Source organism: Bombus vancouverensis, chromosome 7 (genome assembly GCF_051014615.1).
Source record: "Bombus vancouverensis nearcticus chromosome 7, iyBomVanc1_principal, whole genome shotgun sequence".
NCBI classification, from domain to species: Eukaryota; Metazoa; Arthropoda; class Insecta; order Hymenoptera; family Apidae; genus Bombus; species Bombus vancouverensis.
In genome coordinates, this window is record NC_134917.1 from 11,606,135 (window position 1) to 11,633,049 (window position 26,915).

At 35.9% G+C, this 26,915-nt stretch overlaps 1 protein-coding gene across 1 annotated transcript in view; it reads right to left on the reverse strand.

The window, feature by feature from the left end:
- The window catches only part of Fife (regulating synaptic membrane exocytosis protein fife), a 150,521-nt gene that overhangs the window by 32,241 nt on the left and 91,365 nt on the right, over nt 1-26,915 (reverse strand). The window contains exons 9-15 of the mRNA XM_033338614.2: nt 25,694-25,901; nt 17,629-17,804; nt 14,653-14,721; nt 6,856-6,980; nt 4,304-4,416; nt 4,109-4,182; nt 2,812-2,870 (exon numbers count right to left, since the gene is read on the reverse strand). Of these exons, the coding sequence (XP_033194505.1) occupies nt 2,812-2,870; nt 4,109-4,182; nt 4,304-4,416; nt 6,856-6,980; nt 14,653-14,721; nt 17,629-17,804; nt 25,694-25,901 (824 nt within the window). The remainder of the gene's footprint in view (nt 1-2,811; nt 2,871-4,108; nt 4,183-4,303; nt 4,417-6,855; nt 6,981-14,652; nt 14,722-17,628; nt 17,805-25,693; nt 25,902-26,915) is intronic.

The following is a 26,915-nucleotide window of genomic DNA, read 5'->3' on the forward strand; positions in this document are numbered from 1 at the left end:
TTTACAGATCCACCCAAAAAACAGAGACACATATTTGATGATACGGTCTATACAGGTAACGTGCTTGATCAAAGAACATGTATCTGTCATACAAAGAGTGATAGGAAAGTCGTTATGTCAAGCAAGCCCGACAGTTGGCCCGAATTATAGTTTACACTGATGCATGGGTGATCCTTAGCTAAATAGCACCTAAACTCGATACGAGAAAGCATATTCTCTTTCTCGTTCGTGGTTCTTGATAGTTTCTAACTGGAAGATTACGTTGTCCATGACGCACGTTATCGAACGAGACATCGATCCAAAGCATATATACGTATTAAGTCGAGTAAGTTTGATCGGAAAGACTCAACATTACGGAAACGTCACGATTTAGTTCCATTTATTTCTACGCCTATATTATTCCTAAATCCGTTGCGAAAACCGAAACGTGTTCACGCGTCGGTAATAATCCGTGATTTTTCCGCAAGATAGAACAGAGGAAACGTTTCTTTGTACTTTGTTGCAGAAAATGATGCAGACTCTAAAAAGAAAACGATGTTATACCTTTTGCTTCGTTCGAACTCTGTCGTGATCGTACAAACGTGAATTCTTTTAGAAATATCTTTCCTCGATGATGGATTAAAAGTGTATGAATTGAATGGTCGATATGATCGAACGATTTTATGTTCGTCACGCATCGAGTATTGATACACAACGAAAGCTGCGAAATCAAACCTTATGATAATTATTTAACTGATTAATTAATCGGTAATTAATTAGCTGCGTTAATTTGTCTTTATATCCAATTGTAAAGCGGAGCAAGAACTAGCTGCCACGTGTTTCTTATTCTTTATTTCAGAAAGTCGATCATTTCGTATACGCGAAAATATAGTTTCTGCTGGGAAATTTGTATAAAGCGTAGAATGCTGAGAATAATAATTTCGTTTGTTACAACGTGTCGACTTGATATGTATCGTTGAAAATTCGTGTCGCATGAAACATATTAAAATTTGTTGATAATAATTTATTTCTAAAAAGGGCATTCCAAAGATGATTGACGGGAGTTAAATACTGTCAATAGTTTAAACGTTTGAGAATGTGTATATAGCTTTATATATTATATAATATTGGTGTAAAAGTACATTTTATACCGTCGAATAATTATTTACATACTTTTTCAAACGGTTTACATACTGCTCAAAAATATGCGAAAAGTCAGAAACAATTTCATTCTTCATTTTACGTATTAAAGAATATTACGACACGACAAAAGTGTTAAGACCCAATATGTGATAACGACGTTAGTGTTTGCGCATTACCAAGCCACGTGTAATTGTTTCATCGTTTAAATTCTTTGTCTAAAAATCGTTTAATTTTTAAACTCAACGTCATCGAAACTGTATCGAAAGATAATCAAAATTATTCCAACGATTTATGTAGTAATTATGATACGTTTAGCGTTAAGTTTGTTAAGACGATAGTTTAAATCTTTATTCTGTCGATTTCATAAGAAAATCACAAATAAATTAATTCCAATTTCATGTCATTAATTTGTATACTTTAGTGAAATCGATTATTAAACGTTATAAATCCACCGAAACATGTAGATATGTGTTATTTATAAGAGCAGCGTACATCTATTGAAACATTCAATTTCTTTCACATGTAAAATTTAAATGAAATATGGAACGAGGCGATAACAGTAAGCGGCTAAAAACATTTTTTAGTTTATAGTACTTTATCAAAAAACGACGAGAATGGTAAGCTTCTAAAATTAAAATATTCCCTTTTTTTCGATACAAAACGTGTATAAAATTTGGTCTCAGTTATATCTATAGCTATTGCGTCCCTTTAACGAGGTGCGTCAGAATTGGAAATTTCACGGTAACTGAGGAAAATCGCGGCCATCCTCGTTTCATCGAAAACTGTACGCTCGCATCGCGATTTCAATTTTCCAAGTTCCGCGGTTTCATTACGAAATTCATTAAATTCAGACCGATCGGCGGTTCAGCAAATATTTACGATTCACTCTCGCGTTCTAATACACGCACCGTGTACACGCAGCGCAAATTTGACACATTACCGATCGTAGAAATAGAACGGATACAATTTGGAAGCGAACATTTTCCACGAAGCAGAGTTCGAAACGTTAAAGCCACTTGGAACTTAGGTCGGGAAATTCCCTCACTGCGTTAGTGCATTAAAATTCAATGTAGCCGTCAACGATTTCTTCGCGAGGCAGAGAATTTCAACGATGATTCGCCTTGGCGAAATAAAACTGCGAAAAAAGGGGAGAAGAGAGGCGAAAGAGAAATTCAAAGAAAATTCGACTTTGATAGTTCGAGTTTCTCCTCCGTTCTTTCCGCAGACGAATCGGTGAAAATCGTTTCGTACCCTCTGATTCATATCGTAAGAGCACGCGTCATTACTTACATGGAATGTAGCCTTTTTGCTACAGTCTGTCAAATCCGCTGTCGTCATCTCCTATTATTTTATATAATAGTGGTACACGTGGCACACGTAGTTTAATACATGTAAGTATAGAAATACGTACGTAACAAGTAAAATGGCTCGGTAGTCGCATCGGATACGGATCATGAGATATATACAAAGCGAAAGACCGAGAGAGGTGGTGATCACTTCCGGTTTCTAAAGTGTAGGTGGTGCTATTGCGCTTCACTTTCCGCTACACTAACAGAACTCGGTCTAATCGAGGTTTACTTCTCCCGTGTAGTTTATGCGTATGCGTGTACATTGCGTGGAAATGAGAGAAAGAGAAAAAAAGAAAGAGAGACGGTCACGTGTAGGTGTCAATTTATGAACTCGTTATACCGGCGTCTTTGGCAGTTTCCTGCGCGTCGGTGATGAGGGCGTTTTATCCGTTTCCCCTTCTGAAAAACATTTCAGGTTCGTCGTAAGAATAACAGCAAATAGAGACACACCAGGCAGTGTCGCATTTTAACTTTATAACCTGACATATTTGTTTTACTTTTAATGGCTTAGTTATTTTTTATAGACAGGACCATATGGTTTTAGTAGAAACGGCGTACGAAATTGCGTTGTGGAGCAATAAAGAAACGAACATCGCATAAACTAATATATACAGGATATCTTCCTTTGTCGATATCTTCCATTGACATAAATAAGAGAAAAATGTTATATAAGCGTACGAGGTCATTTGAAACTTTATTGAAAAATTCACGACAAAAGTACAAAGCACTAGAGGAATGACGATACACGGAAATAGATTAATATCGTATACAGCGCGTTTTAAAATGTTGGCTGTTTCTGTCAGTAAAAGACTGACGATGATAAAAAATAGAATTTATTACCGTGTAGAAAATTCATTTTATTTCAATTCAATAAATCAATCATCAAGTCTTTACGTACCACTTCACTATACGTATTAATATTTACTTAAAACATGAGTAACGTGAAAATGGAATATGTATATCGAAGGACGAAGTTTATTGTTTCTCTCATATTTTATTTCATTTCATTTTTTATTTTGTGACTCTTCGATAAAACTTCAACTGACCTATGTTCGTGTTTAACATATGTTTTTTTTTTATTTACTCCCATAAAACACATTCATAAAATTTGTCTGAAGATACTGGGACACCGAATTAACTAATCATTGACATACCTACCAAATAATGATATAACCCAGTTTTTTAAACAGAATGGATATCATATGGAAGTTAAAATCTGCAGATATTAAAAGTAGAAGAAATATTTCAGGCAATAAAGTTAAATATGAACATAGTGCATTTTCAAATGTTCATTTGCGCTGAAACGATATGCAATAGTTTTCTACTCGATATAATGTGCTGCACAACACACAGATTACAAACTGTAATCCATATTTAAAGATAACATCGGAAGGACGAATGCACTACTACTGACAAACGCGTGGAATTTACTCTTTTCCCGTTCTTGCGCGCGTTAAAAACGCGCTTGTCTGTATCGCGCGTGACTGACGAGTCCTCGTTCCGTACAAGTTATCGATTTTAAAGCCGACGATGCACTTCGCCGACACTGTCAGCGTCTAACGATTAGTCGTTTTCGCCTGGTAGCACGTGTACATGACGATTTTCGACGATGCTTTGCGATTCGTTCTCGTACTCACCCATCAGCAGTCCCAGACTTCCCGGCCCTTTTCCCGATGACGGCACAGCGGCTAAATCCTCCGGCAGGTCCCCGCTGCGTGTTTGTGACGCGTAAAAGCAGCGATAGTATACAATAAAGCAATTCGAATGACCAATCTGCGAATTCGATTCGTTCGACTACTTCTCCTCAACGGTCTGTTAGACGTTATACTTACGTGTCGCCAGCATGCTCGACCACCAACTCGATCACATCGTCGCCTCGTTCTGTTATTTGAAGGACTTCTTCGAAACTTCGATCTACCAGAGACACTCCGCCCCACTCTAGCACCTGCAGAAATAAACAAATTTTTATTCGAGTCTCGTGGATTTCGTAGACGTGGTTCACAGACGAACCGGGATTTCAATCATTTCCCGTCTACGGACGAAGATATTTCACGATATAACGTCGTTTCTGCGATATCATAAACCATACGAAACGAGAAACGAGAAAGAATTATTTTTGGAAGCATTAGAACCACTGTCTACGGAAAAGTCGCTTATACGTAAGCGTCTAGCGTAAGCGTAGTCTATTAGAAGACGCGACGATATGTCTACACCGGTCTACGAAGACTGAACATTTTGTTTCATTACTATAATGAAGAGCGACGAGCAAGATGCTTTCATCCTATATCAGTACATTCGTTTATAGCTGCAACATAAGCTACCGACAACGTTAACGCCAGTCATCATGAGGGAAACGCGTAGCAACGAAAATGATTCGCTGCTGTTTCGTGGACAGGTGCACGTTATTTTCAATGGCCGCTGCATGGAAACGTACTTACTGTTGGCATGAGCGCGTCTAATGCGCGTCTATGAAGCAACGCTTCGTAGACGGTGAGTCTTAGATGCAGGAAAGGATCATCTGTAGCTTTGACATTATTTTCTTATCTTACCTTCTTTTTGCATTTCTATAACGACTACACCTAATCTTGTAAATTGCAAACGTATCGTTTTTAGATGGCTCAGATAATAATTCTTAAATAGTGTTCTGATCATTCTCGAGGATACTCGATGATACTCATTTTCAGTAAATCTTTTGATACTTATGAACGAGGGTGTACACCCGAGAAGTTATATACAGGAGGAGAATAAACGAACTTACTGGACGATAAGAGACGGATAATTTGGTTCTAGGAGTAGGACATAGATTTAATCGCGAAATTATATGAAAGAAGTTTGAACCGGCCGGTTATAATCAGACCAAGAATTGATCGCATCTGTTAAATCTAGAGAACTCGCGAAATCTTCCTACTGTCTTAATTGCTTCGATAAATTTTCTATTTGAACGGGAATAAACCACAAACCTCGGTGAATTTATTATATTCGGTTCAAGTTATAATTTGCTGTAGTACCTAACCGTCCATCTGACAGATAATTCTGTCGTCACTTGTATCATGTGTAAGATCCGTCCATCTGTCTCATCGACTCGTTTAGTATTAAAGAAAATATTGCACCGTGTGACTACGAAGTTTTAGGATTAGCCTCGTAAAAGGTAGAACTCTCGAGGAAATGACTTTAGTTGTTTCAAGTTTTCGATATAAGTTCGTATTAAATTTGTACAGCATACAGCACGATCGTAAAATGTTCGAGTAGCTACGTAGAAATCATCGGCCGAAGTATTTGTGACAGACGCGATTGTAACGAATGGATTTAATAAACATAGGTGAGATTATGATTCTATGAAAATTCTCTGTGCTTATTATCTTCGTTAAACTGTCGCATATATTTAATATCTTTACGATTCAAAATTAAACGATCACATATTATTGAATTAGCACGATTTCGCAAGATATAGCTTTCCAGTCAACGTTCACGATTGCGGAACGTTTGCGTTGCGCACAGCTGTCGATAACTTAATTAAAATCACAGCTGGAGAGAATGGTTGTCGATACTCGCACGCATTAACCGCTTGCAATATGTTAGCTGCTCAACAGTGGACGCAAGTTGCCAGAACATCTTTATTTTCTTCGGGATCTAAATGGCCATTAAATTTCTATGCAACAGCCTGCATCCATGACACCAATTTTTAGTCATAAAGTTTGAACGTGTGATCGAATTTCTAGAAGAGCGATGCAGCCAATGTAATTTTAAAACGAGTGAAATTTTTAGAAAATCTACTTCGCAAAGAAGATTGGACTTTTGAAATGTTATATCGTGCCAAAAATATGTACGAGAATTGATCATCGAATGATACCGAGGATGTGAATTTTCAATTGTATCGCTTCTCTTATACAATGTTGCCTTGTTATATGTATATTTAATTATAGTTCTACGTAGTGTTAAAATTGTCTTAATATTGCGCTTCATACTCCTATGTTCTTCCGAAAATAGAGCAGTAATCATTTCAGCGAAATGATTATAATTTTGATTGCAGCAGGCAAATGAGATAGCTCCATCTAAAATTTGTATTATCATGATAATAGATATTATGGGAAAAGGAACCAGGATTGTCATTGTACAAATGTAATTCTTCGAAGATTTCAGAAATTAACACGCTCCATCCAATTTTTCCTACCCTTCCATATAACTCCAAAAATCATTGTATTTAAAAGTTTCGAATAAATATCGAAACACCGTTTTCTGAAATAACGTGCCGCGTCATAAGAACATCCATGAATAAGAAATTCGTCAGAATAACGCTCTAAATTCGGAAAAGGAGAAGATACTTCGACGCTACACGCGCTTTGAACGAATACGTTAACGTGAAAAGAAGCGTATGAGATCCTACCTTGTCACCGCGTTGTACACCAGCTTTTGCCGCTGGTCCATCTGGCACGGTCCACATCACGTATGCAAAGGTACGTCCATCAGCCACTGTTTTACCACCGATTATCCTTAGGCCAAAACCAGCGGCTGTAAAAATCAGATGAACGTGAAAGGTAGATATCGATAGAACGTGCACGGTTCTGCTACGATGCATTAAATAAATTTTGTCGAACGTGCACGAAAGAATTTCGGAAGTTATACAACAACAAAGTTCGGTAAAACAAAGTTCAGTGGGGCAACAAATGGATTGACAATTTCATAGTGCTTTCACGATACCAATGTTGATTATTCGGATAAAAATTTCATCGTATTTGATGGCTGCGCAATAATAAATAATATCCGGGGAAGTTGAGCAGGCACGCGGGAAGGCTGACCTTTATATTTGTAAATTGGTATTCATCGCGGCTGGTGAGTTCACCGACAGAGTACAAAATTTCGCGGTATATCTGAAACGCAATCTTTTGTGCGAAATTCTAAATTAAACGAGCTTTACGGCTATAACGCGCGGCCTGTTTCACTCGTCAATCGATAACACGAAATGTCACGACAACTTTATTATTACATGACACCTACAAACGTCACCTGTTCGGTTTTCCCTTTTTTCTTCTTTTCATCGCACTGCCGCCTCGTTACGATTGTCCTGTAATCCATATTGAAAGACTACCTTCCGATTTCCGCGCGGTGCACAAGTTAATGGCGTATTGACGAGATACGTTAAAAGATCGGTATGTACACAGAGTTATTGCGAGTAGATATGAATATTGATGAGCCTGGAGAAACTGCCTCCGACTCGGTTAACATTGGTTTCCCGGTGGTTCGTATTGTACGTGATATTTAGAATCTTCGTTTGTTAAGTACAGACTAAAAAGATTTGTAAAAAGAATAGATATATCGATCGAACGTGAACAAAAATAACGTAGAGTAAAAACTTCGTTCGCTAAGTATCATTAGTATTATTTAATCTCCGCTGATGTATTTTTGCAATTAATCGAAGAAAATTACGTGTTATTAATATGCACAACGAATCGAGTTTGTTAGTCAATAAAGATATACAGTATAATAATTAAAATGTCGTATCTTTTATTGAAAAATGGTAATTCATTAGGGTATAGATGGAAATGTAGGCAAATCGTCGAATCCAATAATTGCGAGGATACGAGTGCTTCTGTGGCTCACTGTAAATGTATCCTCTAGATTTATTAATTTTTGATCGAGATATTAAGATATATATTAATTATCACACATTTCCTCTTTCCCGTTGAATCACGGAACAATTTTATACCTAAAGAGCGATTTGAGTGATTGAAAATAGAAGTAACAGAGAACGTTGAAGTGTTGAAGTTAAATCGATATCAGCTTAATTCTCTACAAAAGATAAATGGTATTTTTTCGCGTAAAAAAAAAGAAGAAGAATGGTCGAACGTGATAGTTAACGATCCAATTAAAAAATGCTCCAGAACATAACCTATGCAGGTAAAAAAAAGTCTCACACTTTTGACCATTTTTATAAAACTTTCTAATTGCTATGTGAATCGATGTTTATTAACTTCAACAGTATAATTTCCGTCTACCATCGAATGTTTAACATTGATCGATAGTTTCAAAGAGCGCAAAAATTATCTCGCTTGTAATCTAACAAAATTGGAATCCGTCGTTGAGCTCTACAATCAAAGTAAAGCAACGATTGAATTTCTGTTATCGTACGTCAATTGCCATTAATTTTCATGCAAATACAAACTCAGAAAGTCAAACTCGGAAACGTTAATTTTATCTAAGCAAAGGAGATTACACAGTTATAGACGAGCGAAAGCAAACGACAAACATGGATATTACTCTTGATAGATGTTCGAGTAACGAAGTAAGCGCGTGATTAACACCGAATTAATTTAATACGACTACTAGGACGATTAATGAACCACGTTAGATACGCGGCATAACGTATATAGCAACAGGTTTTAGGGGATTTTAGCGCGATATAGCAATTGCTAGATTAACGAGTCCGTAAGTCATACGAACGAAAGAGCCAGGCTAATCAGAGTCGTTAATCGCTGAGTTCCTCGCGGAAATTTCACTTCGAATCGTCTCTCCTCGTTCCATCTTCCACTCTAACGAATTCTTCGCTTTTTCTTCCGATGAAAGCTAAGGTGGAACACAGCGTTCATAATCCTGGAATGGATAAATCGAAAAAGAGAAAAAGGAGCGGTCGAAAATTGAACGAAGTAGAATGTCGGAGGATGAGAAGTTCGTTGCTCGTATGAAGAGAATCGGGCAGAGTTTTGATGGGCGTCGGCGCGGGAACGCCAATCAAGGGCCGTCATTCAGGCTTAATTAACAGGCTGGGAACAGCGGACCTGCGATAAGGTCTGCAGCCGCAGGCTTGCTCTGGTAATGACGTTGCAGCGCAATTATCTGATCGGTTGGCCGTTTCTCCGCGGAATTTTCGATAAATACTTCGCCAGCCGGAGTCCATCTTGTTAACGTTCGTCCACGGAACGAACGTTGGGCCCAACGGTCATGAAAATTTGCCTCGCAGATTCGCGGCAAATCGAATTTCCCGTTGCCCTTTCTCCGAAGCGATCGGATTAATTCGCCGAACAGAGCCGGCTCGCTCGCGAAAGTGCACAGATAACACGCCAGCATAATACAGCGAAAAGACGCTTCCAATTACGCATTCTCGATCCTCTGGACGTTTATAAATCTTTATAAGGTTGATTTAAAACACGTGAAACGGACAGGATTTAATGCACGAAGACTGAACTGGGTTAGATATAAATGTTTGATGGATGAGGATGAGAGATATTGATACAGGAAGAAGATGAATAGGTTCGTTTTTCAAACTTTTTTACTGTATCATTTCGTGAACTGAATTAATTAAAACTCTCGAGGATACTGTGAATGAGATTTCTCTGTATGATTAGAATGAATGTTACGTAATAGGTTTTATATCGATATTTCTTTTCGTTTCTTTTTTTTTTCTTTTTTTCTACAAGCAACACTCTCTTTGTTGCTATCTATATTCTTATTCCTGAATAAATATGAACAGAATATAATAATATGCTGAAGAGGATGATATTTATAAACTTTTCTCATTTAAAAGATACGAATACACGCAATTTGCATGATCAATTCTTATTCCAGTTTGCAGAACTTGTCCTTCTTCCATTTTTATAGATTTTAATTAGCTAGAAGTTTTCTGACGATATTATTTATAATTGGCTGCGAATTTTTACCTTTCTGTGATAAAATAGAATGTTTAACCAGTTTTATGGTAATTTGACTGTTTATTTAACAGTTTTACCATCTCTTTCATTCGCAAGGATATCCATATGTGAGGGAAGCTGTTCAAATATAATATAATAGAGGTACTTTCACAATAGCGAGATCGTAAAATCAGTGAAACGTTAATGTAAACGTGTTTCGTATATGTCGACAGAAATGTAAGTGGATAAAAATTTGTAACTATGACTAAAAAAGTACGTGCAAATAGATATTTAACATCTGGTCGGTGTACTGTATGCAATATAAGGAAACGAATATTCACGCATAGATCACAGTTGTATGATATTAATCGATACATGAAGTGTTTCGATGCTAAAAGGTGCATTTCGAAAAAAAATTTCTCTACACTTAAGTCAAATATCCTTTATACCCAGTGAAATTGTTTTAAGATCAATTACAGTACTTATTTCAAACTTTGATATTGAAGTATTGTCAAGTATAGTCAAAGAAGTTATTTTTAATTCCACCCTTTTCAAGCTTATTTTTGTACAAAATACTGTTTATCCACATCTTTGTCCAATGTACTTTATCAATTACTCGTATATTTACTATAATTCGTAGGTTTATTTCATTTCAATCTAATAGTGCAAATTAATATATCATAAAAATATAAACAAAGTACTATAAATTCAATTCTAATATAGATACTACATGTATAAAATATTACATTGTCTACCTTCTGTGAATGCGTTTCGAACACTTGATGTAGCATAAAAGTTCAAACGATTGTACAAGTACCAGGTTTATGAAGTTATATAATGACTTTAAAACGACTTAAAAAATAGTTCAACTCCTTTATGACCCCGTTATTCCTTTGTGCTCTTTATAAATGTCCTCTAAAAAATGACGCACAAGCGACTCAATCTAAAGTTATTACAGAAATCTGCATGTATAGTTCCTCCCATACAAAGCGTGTTTGAAACTGAAGTCTAAAGCAAGTCAATTTATCACCATTACAGCTTTCTTTCGTTTTCCAACTACGGCCACCACGCTATGTCCTATTTTATATGCCCTATAGCGTTTTTGTGAATTTAAAATATTCATGAGATTTGTCACCTAATTCTAATTATGGCCATCGTTTCGAATAGCCAACTATATGTATAAGAAGGAAAAATAAGATCGATTATTAAAATTGAAATTCTCCGGTAAACAGAATTAAACTAATACCGAAAGTTAATTTTCCTCGTGCTAGTACCATCGATGCTGGTAGAGAAATCTTGAGTTATTCCTGTTCGCCATTAAGCAAATTTTTTCTTGTTATTTCATAGAAAGATGATAAAGTTTTCATAATGAAAGTCTTCGAGAAAGTATTCTGATAAGTCAAGAAAATATTTAATATATCTCAAATGAATGTTTTAATACAACAAGTAGCTTTCGTAATTTGCACTATGTAGACAATTGATTTGAAATGCTTTTAAAAGAATGTAACGCCATCGTGTGTTTGATGCAATGTAACTTGATTTCTCTGCCATTGTTTTTCTAAAGAACAAAGAATAAAATAACTGGTTACGTTTAAATCCACGAGTTGAGAAGAGAAACTTCAATTTTATCGTTTACGATTGAATTTCAGTCGAGCCAAACGTATGGAAATTAGAGAAGATCGTTGCATACGTACACGATGAGACGAAAAACTACTATGCTACTAAACTCATGCCGCGTATAGTTTCAGTTTCAGAGAAAAATTGTTTATGTTAAAGAGGCAATTACTCAAAAAATGAAAGTACTCTTCTAAAGGACTATAAAAGTAGTAATATTGGTGACTATCAAATCTAAAGGGAGTAATACATTTTTATATTCCACTTTCCGTGAGACGTAGCTGGAAATAGAGAAATTCTGTTCGTTATAACAGCTTCTCTTCAAGCTTGAAATTTCCACGATATTCACATTTGTTGCAAATCATAAATAAATATAATAGAACTACTGAAAACAAGGACCGGAGTAAACAAAGGACAAAGGAGGGAATTTCTCAATGCCTGAATAAATCATTCCCGTACAATGCGAAATTTTATTAACTTGTTGTGTAGCATTCGTGCAGGAGCTCGTTTGACAAACAATGACGAATAAGAGTCGCAGCGGGCTCGTTTGAAAAGGATCGTGATTCCGTGCTAAACAGCGCAAGGCGCGAATAAAAAAAAATATTTGCATGAAAGGAAGTCGTCATTGAATAGATTCGCTGAAATGAACGAGGAATTCAAGAGAAGCGAGAAAATTGAATTTCAAAGCAACAACAGGCTGCCTCGAAAGAAATTATGGCTGTTTGGTTCGAACGCTCCGAACATCGTTCAAAACCTATTTATTTACATAGACACTTAAAGAAAATTGGAACGAGAGAAAAAGAGCGGCTGGAGATGAGAGGAATAGGAAGAAAGGAAGCCGTTTAAAATCACGCTGTACGAAAATTCAACGGAGTCGACTTTCTCTCAAATGTAATTTCACCTGTAACGATAATTTGATCCAACGTTGATGGAAGGTTAATTATAAAAATAAAGATTGGCAACCTAATCTCTGTTGCCAGCAGCAGCCTTTCAACTTTTAAATAACACTGCAAATACATGTAATGCGCGTATTTTTACTGTTAGACGACATTAACAGTTTTAATTGCTTTGTCATTTTTTTTTTAAGTTTTTACTTTCGTTATTACCTCAAAATCGTAATTATGTAACCTGGTACAATGTATATGATGGGATAAGTATGAAGCCTATAGGATATGTACTGTCTTGAGTGTTAAAGACTCTTGCATAACCATAAATATTTCACTGCGAAATTAATGAAAGAGATAAAAACAGGTTATTTATATTAGATACAAATCTTTTAGGGTTACTAGTATCTACTATAATTTTATATTTTACTATCCATATCCGAGAGCAATGCAAAATTTCTATTTACGAGTAGATGTACTCTTAAAGTGGTGTACTTGATAATATTTCGTGTCTTGCACTCTGAAGGCTCGTACGAAATCGTCCTTAACCATACCATATAAATGTAAAATGTATAAGACAGAGAAGAAAACGCAAAGGGAAATGAGCCGCACATTTAGACATTATCTCTACGTATATAGCGTGAAATGGACTTCTGTGTAGAACCGTGTACAAAGTATTTACGCAGAATATGTCAAAAATGTGCGTGTGTACGATAAGACGTTGGAAATAAAAAATTTAATTAATTTTACACAGCAAAGATAAAAGATAATATACAATGAAACACTGGTACTCTGTGAAGTCGTCTTAAGACGAAACTTATCTCCATTCACTGCTACATCATTAAATCAAACAAAACTATTCAACTTCGAACTTTAAACTTGGAACTTCAACAACGTCTAAAGGTCTCCGACAAATAGCTGATTTAATTAAACAGCACGCGTATATATTTCAAAGTAGCGCGCTAGTTGTTTAATTATTCCAATTATTATTTATCTTGTTCGTGATACTTTTCTTCATTTTGAAAGGTTCTGTAAAATGCCATTACCGCTTTCTATTCGATTGTAAAATTTTCAGTACATGATATATACTTCGCAGATTTACGACTTCCATGTATCTTTATCCAACAAATGATTATCGTATCGGAAAAATTAAACAACGTTTTGCACGAATTGTGGTCAAGATAAATACTTCGTACATTCGATTTAACAACGCTTCCTCTTCCCCCATCTTTGGCTAATAAATTTGCTCGAAATTTATGAGAAAGGCAAGCAAAATCAACCAGTTGACGAGTAACATTTTTACCAATACCTTGGATGAAACTACAGAGGTATGAAACTGGAAATAATTGTTAGTATTTATGGTATCGCCGTTAACGCGAGTAAATTCGTTGCAATAGACTCATGCATGCATCATTGGTTTCATTGAAACGAATTCTAATATCCGCGGACACAATCGACCATTTTAATGCGTTCGTACGATATCTTTTTATTGAATTACTCGCGTATGGGTTTTATACTATTCACGAGGCTCGCCTATGATTAAATATTAGATACGGAAATTAATTTTAATTTGTTCGTGTACTATGATTTTCCCGAACTTGATGCCCTAATCAATTTACTGCCCTGCTGTAAAGGAGTGTAAAGCGAGCAAACGTATCTGGCAACCCGACGAATAATTAAATATGACGCGTACACCGGCTAGACCCATGTCACTGTTTTCATTACTTTCGCTCTATACCAACTTTTATGACCGCGTTTTATCTCGTTTACCCAGCTGGTTAACTGCGTTCTGTATCCCTGAATATCTACACGCACATTAAACGTTCGATTGGATTCGAATAGCGACTCGATATTCGACAGTAAAAATAGGAAAATATCGTGTACGCTGAACATGCTTTTACGCCCCCGCTTCTAGGTATTACAACGTCTATCTATCTCGTATATAACGAAACGAAAAATCGATTAGTATTATAGTTAAATGACGGATAATACGGAAAAGAGAAAAAAATTCAGAATATGTAAAAAAGAAAATCAATTCGTGCTAAATTATCGTGTACTCACTCCTGTGCCCTTTGTCTAAAGTCGGATCTCTTCTTAGTTTTATCCTTCTCTTTGCATTCACCCATGGCGCTGTAATGAACAATAAAATAAAGTGTGGACATTTATTTTTCGATTCCAATTTAAGAAAACGATTTATTCAGTTTACAGAAATAGAATAAATGGTAGAAGATCAGTGGTTTTTAAAAAAGAAAATCTGCTTTCTCGCAACGAGACAAGCGATCTTGAAAAGTATAAAGAAAAAGGTGTTTCTGTTAATACCGACGGTCAATTGGTAACAAAAGAGGAATCTTTGACGCGTCGAAAAAGATTACGTTAGTTTTCCTTTTTATAATGCAGACGCGTGACTTCCACTCGATGTAGCGTGAAAGCGATTTCGTTTATACTGTACCCCGAATTCTAGTACCGATCGATGCTCATTCTTGCAGAAAGTGCGGCTTGATGTCTCTTAGTATTTTTTACTAGTGCTGGATATTTTCGTGAAGGGCAGCGAAACGAAACTGAACATCAATTGACAAAATGTTTCCTCCGCGTCGTCACGAAAAGATTGACAATCCAAGTTCAAGAAACAAATTGAATGAGAATCATCATTAAGAAAATTGAAAATCATTTCATTACCGAAGCAATTTCATTCTTTAAACAATTTTCTTATGTGCCGTATCATTCCGTTTGTTTCGTGCTTATGTTGTATACCTCCTTCAAGCGAACTTTATGGAATTTTTGTAAAGCTTATTATTTGTTGAACTGTCTGGAAATATCTAGCAGGCTAGACACTTCTATTTTCAGCCGAAATTGAAATTTTCTAGAAACTATCGTAGAAAAGCTTCTCATATCCGTTTTATGACGACCTTCGCAGGAATCTGTAAACTGATAAAATTTCATATCCCGCTAGATCCGTTAGAAATTGCATCGAAAAATCGGGTTTATCTTTTGAGATAATCTTCACCTTGCTTTATGTTCAGCCCATCTTTTTTTATTTTCCTATTTGGACAACTATATCCCGACGGATATACAGGTACTTTCATTCTTTTGAAAAATGTCCAAAGCAGGTGCTACATTCGAAGAGACTTTAAAGGAGAAGAAGATTCTCCATATCTTGTTTTATTTGATTCTAAACTTTCCTGCAATATACTTAGCGTAGAGAATAACAGGTGCTATCCTTCAAATCTGCATATAGCAAGGTACACGGGGTATATTTGCATTCAGACAAAAATATTATCGTATGAATATTAGCATATGGATTTTGCGATATCGTTGTAAATACTTTCCAGTATCGCTATATCTTTTCTCGTATCTTTTCGCTAAAAATAACTTTTGCCTTTGATTTCGAGCTTTTTATAACTCGATGAGAAACCTCGTTTCTTATTTTAAATATATTTTGAATACATAGAAAAATTAGGAATATCGTATATTTTAACATACGCCGCATAAGATGAAACTCGACGTTTAATTAATTTTTCAAGTCAGATATGTAGGAGGATTTTTCAATTGAACAAAATCCTACGGCTTGAAATAACCAGCTCTGAAAACTGTCCCCCGATGGAAATTGCAAATTTCTGCGTTAAAGTAATTTATGAAATTTCCTTTCTCCTTCTAATAAGAGAAAAAGGTATTAAAAATAACCAATTTCATCTCGAGCACGATGGAAAAAGCGACGAATGATTACGTAAAACCGCTACTAGAAACGTCTTGTCACAAGCTTTTTTATCAGAATTTTCTCTGATCATTACCATTTACTGAGTTTTTTACGCTTCATTGCCTTAATATTTTTATGCGCAACTTTTTTTCACTTTTCCCCTGCGGATTCATTATATATATATATATATATGTATATTACTATCAAACAATTTTTGTAAATGTCGCTTCCAACGTTCACAAAGCTGTTTCCTATTATAACGAACGAGCTTGGAAGGATATTCCGCTTTTTACTAGAAAAGCACGGTTCCAGATTATCCACCAAATTAAATTCCCCATTCCGAATTAAAGGAATTTAATTACCAGCAGGGGAGAAAGCCTCCTATTTAGAACATAATACACCGGCGAATTTGTTTGGATCTGCCTATCAGTGTCTTATATGTTTAGTTTTGAAAAATCTGCTAATGTCAACTGTTCTTCGTTATTCCTTTCATCGCTAATTCATTTACTTTCTATATTCGTTGATTTTTTTAGTCCAACGAGCACGGTCTTTTAATAACTTCGCGTTAAAAATCCACGACCTTCTTTTCTCTCTTCGAAATCTAACGTAAATAAAAATTTGAATCTCATTAGAGAAGTGCCCTCAAGAATTTAAGAATAATTTCGTCTCTGTTGGACTTGAGAAAATAAAATAACAACGTGAAATAAAGGAGACGAAAGAACGGAAAAAGATACAAAGTAAAATAATCCAGGGGAAGAAGAGAAAAAAAACAATAATTAAAATAATAAAATTGAAATTACATTCAGCAAGAAAAAGAAGAGAGAAATATCTTGCAAGAACGAGGTTCGTTGGATAATTAACGAGAAAAGTTACAAATCTCGAAAGCATCCCGTACGAAATACACGCTATTACGTACCACATCGAGAAGAGGATATAAATAAAGAGAAATTTTCTCGCGTTATTCGTTTTCCTAATTGGATCAGCGTAAATGGCGCTTTCGTTCCATAAGCAACTGCAATGACCTAAATTCGACATTTAAACATTCGACTGCATCTCGGGTCCATTTAATCTCCGTATCACCCTTCTACTTAACGATCTCCGATAACGTCGGTATTAGTGGAACATTATATCTCTGATTTTAGTTGCGTCAAACATCCTACGTAGCAAGACTTTTGCTCGAGGATCCGTGAGAGATCCTCGAAGTACCAAGATAACCGTCGAAGTTATTGTTAGCAGATAACACGCCTCGGGCGCGAAGGAAGCAATGAAAATCTCGCAACGCGCTAATATCAAATAACATTGGAAGGATACTTTAATGAAAGATTCTACTATGAGATACTTACTCATGTCATTGTCCGCGTGATGAATAACGATCTTGATACTTTCTCCATCCACCAGGCTTCCTTGTCGAGCAAGCTCACGATCTTCGGCTGCGACTCTATTCACTGCCGACGGAGGTACTTTGGCAGCTCCTGAAGAACCCGAAGATGCCAATCCCTTTATCGCGTTTATATCCGGTCTGAAATCAAAACGTCACCAGTTGATTTTATATCGGAATACGGGAACATCGATGAGAAGTAAGAACGATGGAAAGGAGAATGTAGGAGTAAAAAAGGAATATTGGAATATCGAAGCTTAACTGTAACGAATCGTGTACATCTACACAAAAGTTTTAATGGTTTATACGAAGAGAAGACACATTTTGATTTATTTAATTCTTTGCTAAAACAAAAAGAACAAAACACTTTGGTTTATTCTATTAATTGAAAATGATACTTGATACATGAAAAATATATTTGATGTGGGCCATGTAGATGTTTGTGCGTTTATGAAAGATTTGAATTTACGAGAACTCGAATATACATAATATGCAAAAATATATAAAACATCCAAAGTAAGGTACTTGTTGTAACATTTCAAGGATGAGGCGATTCTCTATTTACGTTCCATTTCTTTAATCCTATTTATAAAAACTGAAATTTCCATAAAAATTTGCCATCTATCGATAATTCATTTTTATGTGAAGCGAAAACCGTACTACATACGAACGATATGTTTTTTCGTATAACCTTCGCGTCGAGTACTAACAGTTTAAAAATCATACGATGAAAACGTTGGATGAAATATTTCACAACGATAATTTCATCATGAAAAATGTAAAGAATAACTTACTACACGCGGATACATGTTTAGAATATTGCGACTGTACGATGCAAAAGTAGATCTCATTATTCGTTCGTTAAATCATAATGTTTTGCGGGATTACAGTTTTGCTAAAATTCCCCAATTCCGTCACATTATTAGTGGAATCAGAACACAATGCAGAAACTTGCTAAATTCAGTTTCCAGGTTGTCTATTTCGTTTCGCTTCGGTATCGATAATTAATCGTGCGTAGCATGAATCGATTAATTTGTGCAAATTGAAATGATTCGAAATTACGAGAACAATCGTGATTTGAGACAGTGCACCGGTTTCGCTGTCTCTTTGAAGTGAATTTAATTGCGTTTATCTGTTAGTACGTGTTTCGTTCGTGTTTCCTGCGAAGAAAAATTGATTCCAAAATGGAAAGACAAAAATCTCAACCAGCACTCATTTAGAGAAAGAATAAATTTCTCTGTTCCTCCTTCTCTTAACAATATCGTTAATGCTTTCGAATTCTGTAACAGAATTAATTACGAAATAATAAAAGTAAATTCTATAACGTTGAAATAGAGTGCGCAAGTTTATATATACTATACCAACCTATTAACTAATTCAGGTTTCCACAAAATAACGATCAAACGTTCTGACCAGCTGAATCGAATGAAACCTGAGCCAACACCGTTTCAACTAGTCGAAATACAGCAACAAATTCTATTCGCTGGTATTTCGTGTACCAAAACTCAGTAATTACAATCGAATCCTCTTACAACGTTGCTTCGCTTAGAAACATTTGAATTAGCAGAGAAAAACATACCGATTCGAGGTTGAGGGCGGAGGGCACTTATATTCGTCATCTCCGTCTTTCTTTCTCCATTTCCACGCGAAATCCTAATTAATCTGCTTCTCGAGCGAAGCAACTAAAACGACCAGAATACTTTAGGACGCTTTCGTCACGGTCGGGAAGATCGAGTGGCTTAAGTAGGTTCATGCTCGAAAACCGCTGAATTAAGTGAAACACGGCATTCCGCGTGGCTTCTGCTCGACTTGCTCGTGATTTGAACAATCGGTACGACCGATTTGAATACATCCACGGGGAAAAAAGCCCGGGATGGTGATTAAGCGTCGTTGAAAAAAGAAAAGAAAAAGAGAAGAAGAGAAGAAAAAAGAAAAGTAAAAGTTGCGAGTTGCTGGATATACCGTCGTGAATTATCGTGGATCTTCCGGCATAATCACGCGAACTTTTCCAATAACCGAGAATTCAGTGGAAAAAACGCAGTGAAATATTTTTCACAGCAGTTTTAATCGTTTCTGAAAACTTTGCCGGTCGGAACGGTCTGATATCTGGCCGTTGAAGCTCAAACTGTTTCTTTTTAAAGAACCATCGGTCAGTGATTTTAATCCCTGGTTCGGTTGCGATTGGCTGACCTTTACTTAACTCTTTGCCAGACCACCTTAATGGCTCTGCGCAACATTGCATCACGACCTTGATATTGGATTCGAGATATCACAGTGTGCTACAAGCAGTTCTCTAAGAGCCTGGAGAGTTTCAAACATATGGAAATTGACCTTTTAAGTCAAATTTGCTACACGTGTGGATTTTCTAATTACGGTCAACTGATATCGTCAATATTGTCACGAATTTACAAAAATTGTTGATTTTATCGTAGTTGTAAAATGTAAATTAATAATTATTTGAATTCCCAATGTTCTCGTATCTTATTGGCTTTTTACAAAATTCTAGAGGAATTTTAATGGGGTTATTATTTTTGTTCATTACTTTTTATTATTTTCTTTATTGTCTTCGTTTATTGCACTGAATATATCATAGACTTATGTGGATTATGAGAAAATATCTATTGTGCAACAAATGTTAATTCTAAGAATTAGAAATTTTAATTGGTAGCTTCTTTTGCTTTTGATAACTGATGAATTCATCGTGTCCCGTGTAATTCGTATGTTCTTTCCATTCGATCCATCGTTCGGATACACTTGTGGATCGTAAAATAGAACATTGTCGTTTATTTGAGGAAATAAAAACTATATTCTGATCCGCGGATAAAAATCGAGACAAAATCGGTGATTGAAGCATTACGCGCAGAATACATACAGAACCGTGTCGGAACGATTAGAAATACAAAAACGGAGGTAAAATACCGTCGATGTTTCATCCTTTTGTTCTTTCCCTATACCTCTCTTCTTTCCCCTTCGTCGACGAAGCTTTTTGTTACTTGCGCAAGTATTAAATGCGTTTTTACAAAAAGATTGTTAATTGCAGCGATATATCAAGTTCGATCCAAACAATATCTCTTGATATTCTACGTTATATTTACAATTACACGTATATGAATCAGTATCGAATACCATGAAAGTTGATAATTTTCAGTGTAATTACGATAGGTAATTCTAATTTTGAAATCGTCGAAGACAAAACGTGTGTTTCCCTCTGAATGTCACAGTGCAAACACGGAACACCGTCTAATCTACTTTCAAGATCGTATTAACTTGCCGAAAACGAAGGAATACCTTCGTCTTCGAGGAGAATGCAATTGCCGGCGTAATTCGTAAGTACGCAAACCTAATGAAAATCGAGAAACAGCCTCGTCCCGGATATTAATAACAAGCCAGTTGGCGGGGACACGGCTGAGAATTCAGGGAAATTCGGATGGATGCGCGAAACTACGATTACCCGTGTACAGGAGAAACGAGGCTGCAGCCGAAGCAGGACGTGTTCGCGGGAGATTGCATAAGTGTGGCATTAATTATTTCTGTAGTGGCGGGAACGTGGTGTTTGCGATCTACTCGACTTTTTGCTGCTTCCGCGCCCAGCCCTGCACTTACGGGGGTAGAAAAGGGCGGAAATGCCGGCAATTTCCCACTCACGGACGGGATCTCCGGGAATTACACCGCTTTTTAACGCTTTAATCGTCCAACGTCTTGCCTTGCTTCTTATTTTCCTCTCGGAAAAACAATTACGAGGTACGGGTTTGTACAGCGTCTTCAGGCGCAACGTGTACTCTACTGCTGATTCTAAAATGGAATATAAACTGCGGACGAAGAGGAAATTTGTACAGTAGAACCTCGATTATCCGAATCTCCGTTATCCGAATTCTCTATTATCCGAATCCTCTGTAATCCGTACGTTTCATTATCCGAGCACGTTTCGCATGTAGAAAGTTCAATCCTCTAGAAGAATTTTTGCTAACTGCCAAGGAAAGAGAGATACAATTTCACAAGCAATTAAAAGTGTCGCTGTTATATAGTGGCATCTGCTTGGGTGGCCGTTAAATATGTGATACTGAAAAGAGTATGGAAAAAACCAGCGAACTACATCGAAGAGACACCACGCAGGAGGAAATTAAAAGTATTATTACAAGTGTAGGAGAAACTCTTTCTGGGTTGTTACAGAAACGCTCTTTCTACGATATCAGAATTCGCGATAACGCCGATATGATTGAATGACTTCAAGGTGCTGTATTGTTCTTCAATTGATCGTGACGTTGACTAATGTTATGTGTGCTTCGAATAACGGATTGGTACATGAATATAATGCGGTAATGATGACATCCTTCAACATTTCGAAGTATTTCGAGACTTTGGAAATAGGGTCAAGATGGTAAGAGGCACGAAAAGAATGTAATCTTATCGAATTAAATCTTCTCAAAATGTTGTGTAATTCAGCAGCTAAAGAGATTCGGAATTCATAACTCCTTAGCATATTTTATTTCATTATTTATGTTTTTTTTTAATATGTACATGAAGATGAACATGAGAGGAGCAACTGTTATTCGAAAATTCTCTTATCTTGAAATTAATTCGGATAATTGTAATACCATTGTAATACCAAGGTTTTTCAGAAGCAGTTACACGTATCCTTTGATGTAATATAAATTATTAATAAAGATAAACGAATTTAAGTTTAATCCTCGAATTGCAAGTCATTACGATATAAGAAATTTTCTCCATCTTGTGTCTTCGCTCTTTAAGAACATAATTTGCTATTCTTTACTGGTTTCGGGAAAGAATAAGATTACAAACTTTAGATTTGTTCTCGGAATCTTCTCTGTTTTCGAATGAAACAGGAAAAAACGAAATGCCTTTCGACAAAGACATTTCAGATCCGTACCATTCAAAGTATCTTTCTGGAACATGTCCTTTCGGATAGCTTTTTCCTCAGAATCTTCCAACATCTTGATATGTAGTACGAAGAACTTTATACGTTAAAATCTCTAAATCCGCAAGTATCAACTCTAAATATTTTGTAAAGATACACAAGACATCTGTATTACGAAGATATGAAAACATATAAATACGAATATCTAAAGGAGCCAATAAAGAAACAGGAATAGTTCGGGAATATCATAAAGACATATGTCTAACATAAATTTGAAATGTGCATCGAATACGAACGGTCGATAAGCCGTATAAAAATGAAACGTATTTTTCCATGTTGTTCGATAGAAGATACGAGAATTTGACGAACCACAAGGAAATTCTACCGTACCTTTTAAACGTCCAACATATAATAACATGGATAACGATAAATGCACGATGTTCATGGAGAATTAATAAATTCAAACTATTCAAAGTATATTCATAAAATGTTATTCGATTCAAAGTAAAATTCAGTTCCCTCTGAGCTGCTATTCCTTGAAAGTAGGTCTCTTATCTTCTTTCTTCAAAGAGAAAATATTTCGTTTGTAGGGAGGAAGTCTCCGAGGACTTAGAAAAGGAGCTGAACCTGAACACTGAACACATAGACCGCACGACGCGAAAGTTTCTGTTTCGCCATACACAAACAGAAAGAAGGGCAGAAGTAACTACATTACGGGCATTTTGTAATACAGTATCTGTTGTTACGTGTATTTGAACAGAGACGAATACAAGAAATTTCGAGAAACAGATTAATAAAAATGACATGGAATTAGGAACGTTCTCGTGTCTATCCTGAAACACAAAGAAATTTTCATTGCGTGTATTCTCATAAGGCAAATGAGTCGAGAACAATCTTTCAGAAATAATTAAAATCGAAAGAAATATCAATTGAAATTCAGTTTTCACATATTCTACGCTTATGTACGTACGTATGTAGATCTTCTCGGAAGGTTATATATAATGCTCATTTTTAAAATATTTCAATTATGTTACTGATAAAAATTAAATGGCGATAAATGGCACGTTGATGATGAGATAGATTGCAAAGGATTTTTGCAAAGAAAACGATAGCAGTTGGAGAAAAGAAGGACAAAAAGGAAAGAAAAAGAATGTCTACTTTTAGAGATTTTTCGATATATAAATTTTTTACATCAAATATATAAATATATAGGTCTTTCTGCGTGACTAGTTAAGACTATAGAGTATAAACAATTGCTTTTCATAAACAATTCATTTAATCCTGTTCCTTTTCCAGTGAATTGAATTATTTAAAACTGATTTTGCGACCTTCCTTATTTTTCTCCTTACTCCTCAAGCACGAAGTTTTTCTATCACTATTTTTTTCAATATACCGAACTATTAAAAAAATAAAAGAGAAGTAATCGCGACCTAGTAAATCGCACATTAATGGCGGTAATCCATGAAGCGATTGATAACGAAACCCGATAAAACCAAAAGCATTGATGTACATAGATAATGATAATTAATTAGTCGGCGGAGTATATAAAGCGAATCTGAAATGTTGGCCAGGCAAGTCGTGTGTACGGTAACCCGGAGTTTGGATATTTAGAGCGTTTTTCTCTCCCAAACGCAAAATGAAAGGTAAGCGAGTTACTTTAGTGGATACCTACGAATACGTTATTCGGTGAAATGCCAATGAGAATTAGAAACTGGAATTTGAGTTATTTACGCGAAATTAAATCTGAAATAAATAGAATCTTGATCATCGCTTTCTTTTCATATCGTATATATTCCACGCTATACTAAAACGAGTACGTGGCACAATCGAATCGTGAAATCTCCGTTATCTGAACTAATAGGAAGACAAAATTCCTCCATCATTCTGCTCGATTATTCCAATTTTTATGAAATTCAAAATCTTAGCCGAAATATTGCTTCGAAAGTGGATTGAACCTCGTAGAGAAATGATTCTGACAGACCTGTTCTTGTCCTTTCTAGCCCTGGTTTTCCTTGTTCTTGTGGCTTTCCTGATTTACGTAAACTGTAAGAGTCAACAGAGTCTAGACGCTTATGCACAAGATTGTGAACTTATAACCGAGAACCAGCCGATGATTGCTCATAGATGCAATTGCAGCAGTTTTATCATTTGTACGGTGAATCCGCCAGTTCTCATGTCGTGTCCAGCCGGCCTGCACTTCAATCAAAAGATACAAGTTTGCGATTACAAAATGAGCGCGAAATGCGTTCCCGAAACAGGATGTCCACCTTCGTAACTATCAACCTGCTAGTTTTACGAATTCTATTTATTCCATTTGTCTCTGTATAGAAATATCTTTCGTAGTCATTGAACTGTTCATTTGGAGTTTCGAGAACTGTAATTATAAACGCTGATCCACCTTTTTCAAACTGTGTATTACATGTCTAAAATACGAAGTACACATGTAAATACGTAAAAACAGACAATCTTATTTTATATTTGCCTTTCATTCATTGGCCAATATGGAAACGATGCGATGATCGAAAAACGATAACATGAAATATTTAAAAAAACACTTGTGAGGAGATTAAACTTTATTTGCAGTAACTGGCATTAACATTCAAACATTGTACCTCCCAAGATATTTCTATTACATATGTATTTTTTACGATAGCATTCGTCGCTTCATTATCTTCTGATTCACTGGAACGAATATTCATACTTGGTATATATTATATTTCGTTTGTATAGTGCACGTAATTGTTCAACTAACGAACGTGAAATTCAATATGCTGAAATTTTTATATAAAAAGCAATATACTCTTTAACGAAATATTATAATGTTGCGTATAACAAATATCTATGTTGTACTGTATTTATTATCAAGTATAATCAATATATTGTCAAGCGCATACTTTCTAAAATATAACAACATTTCAAAGTATCTAGATAGTTTTATTCAGGATAGAGGATATTTTACAAACTTTATAATGCTTGAAATTAATCTATCGATAATCCTCAGCATAAATTAGAAATTCGAAACTCGTTTCCAACAGTTAGAATAGCTGAAGGATAGCCCGCTATTATCCCCAAATTTATTCCCTATAAAATTATTCCAGGGAAGCCACTTAATTTGTGCAGGGAAGCATTATTAAATAGATAATATAATACTCACAGTTGAGAGCCTCTTCGTCTAGTGCGACGTTCCTCGTCAGGGCCTAAAACAGACGGAGGCACCACCTTTGGCGAAACCACTGCCACAGGAGATGCTTCCAAGTTCATCATACTCTCATCTTCAGCTCCGACTTCATAGGGCATCACCGGCTTCACTGCTCGAAACGATGATCTACGAGCGGTCGGTCTTTCCTCTGGTTTCCTGCCACCTGGGAGAAAGAAATTTTCATTCGTACGACCGCCTTTATATGTTCATTTAATAACAGCAGTATTATTCTACGGATATATTAAAGTTATCAGAGTTAAGTTACAGCGGCGGCGAATAAAAATTCAGATAAAATTTAATATTATAATATTTCCGAGATGGAATTAAATTCCCTAAATGCCTTAAATACCCTAAGATTAAGTAACCTAATTCAAATGTAATCCAAACTGTCGTGGTCTCTTATGGCCCAAAGGTATTACTCAAGGGTTAATCCCTCGTGTTTACTATGTCAGAAACAACTTTCGAGTTATTAATAATTTAAAACACTTTTTGCTATGCATCGCTCATCGTTCAAACCGGTTTGATATTTTATTGCAAGAAAAGCTCCTGTTTTTAATAATGAACAAATTTTAAGTTACTTTTACCTATAGTTAATCATGAACAATTTATTCGTTCGGTTTGTTTAATTATTTCAGAAAATTCTGCAACTATGCCCCATGGATATAGCCGTGTAATCATACTGTTGACTTTTAACCGCTATGATGGATCAAGCATCTTCATTACGTAAAAAGAAAGGAATAAGTTCAAGGATGAGAAAATTATAGAGGTATTTTTAGCAACTTTATATCCTGACACGCATACTGTCGTTCAAGGATCGAATGAATAATTTTCGCAATTACGATCGAATCTCCTTAACCTGCTTCCGTAAAGGGTTTAAACCGAATTAAAGCCTCAAATACCGCGTAACAAGCGCGTAAATTAATTAGAACGATGTTCACCTCGTTACAAAGTATTTCGACCATTAGAGATTAAAGTTTGAGTTAGAGATCCGACCAAAATTAAACGAAGTTAGGCCCGGGCCACCTTGTGGACATAGATGTGACTAACTAGGAGCCACGCTTCCTGAAGGCAGCTAAACTCGATTACATGTCCACGAGACTTTCGTCCGGTCTCGTAAGGATCGCAAAAGGCACCGCTGAGATAATCGAATGGTCTGTCCTTTTGTAACTATCCTACG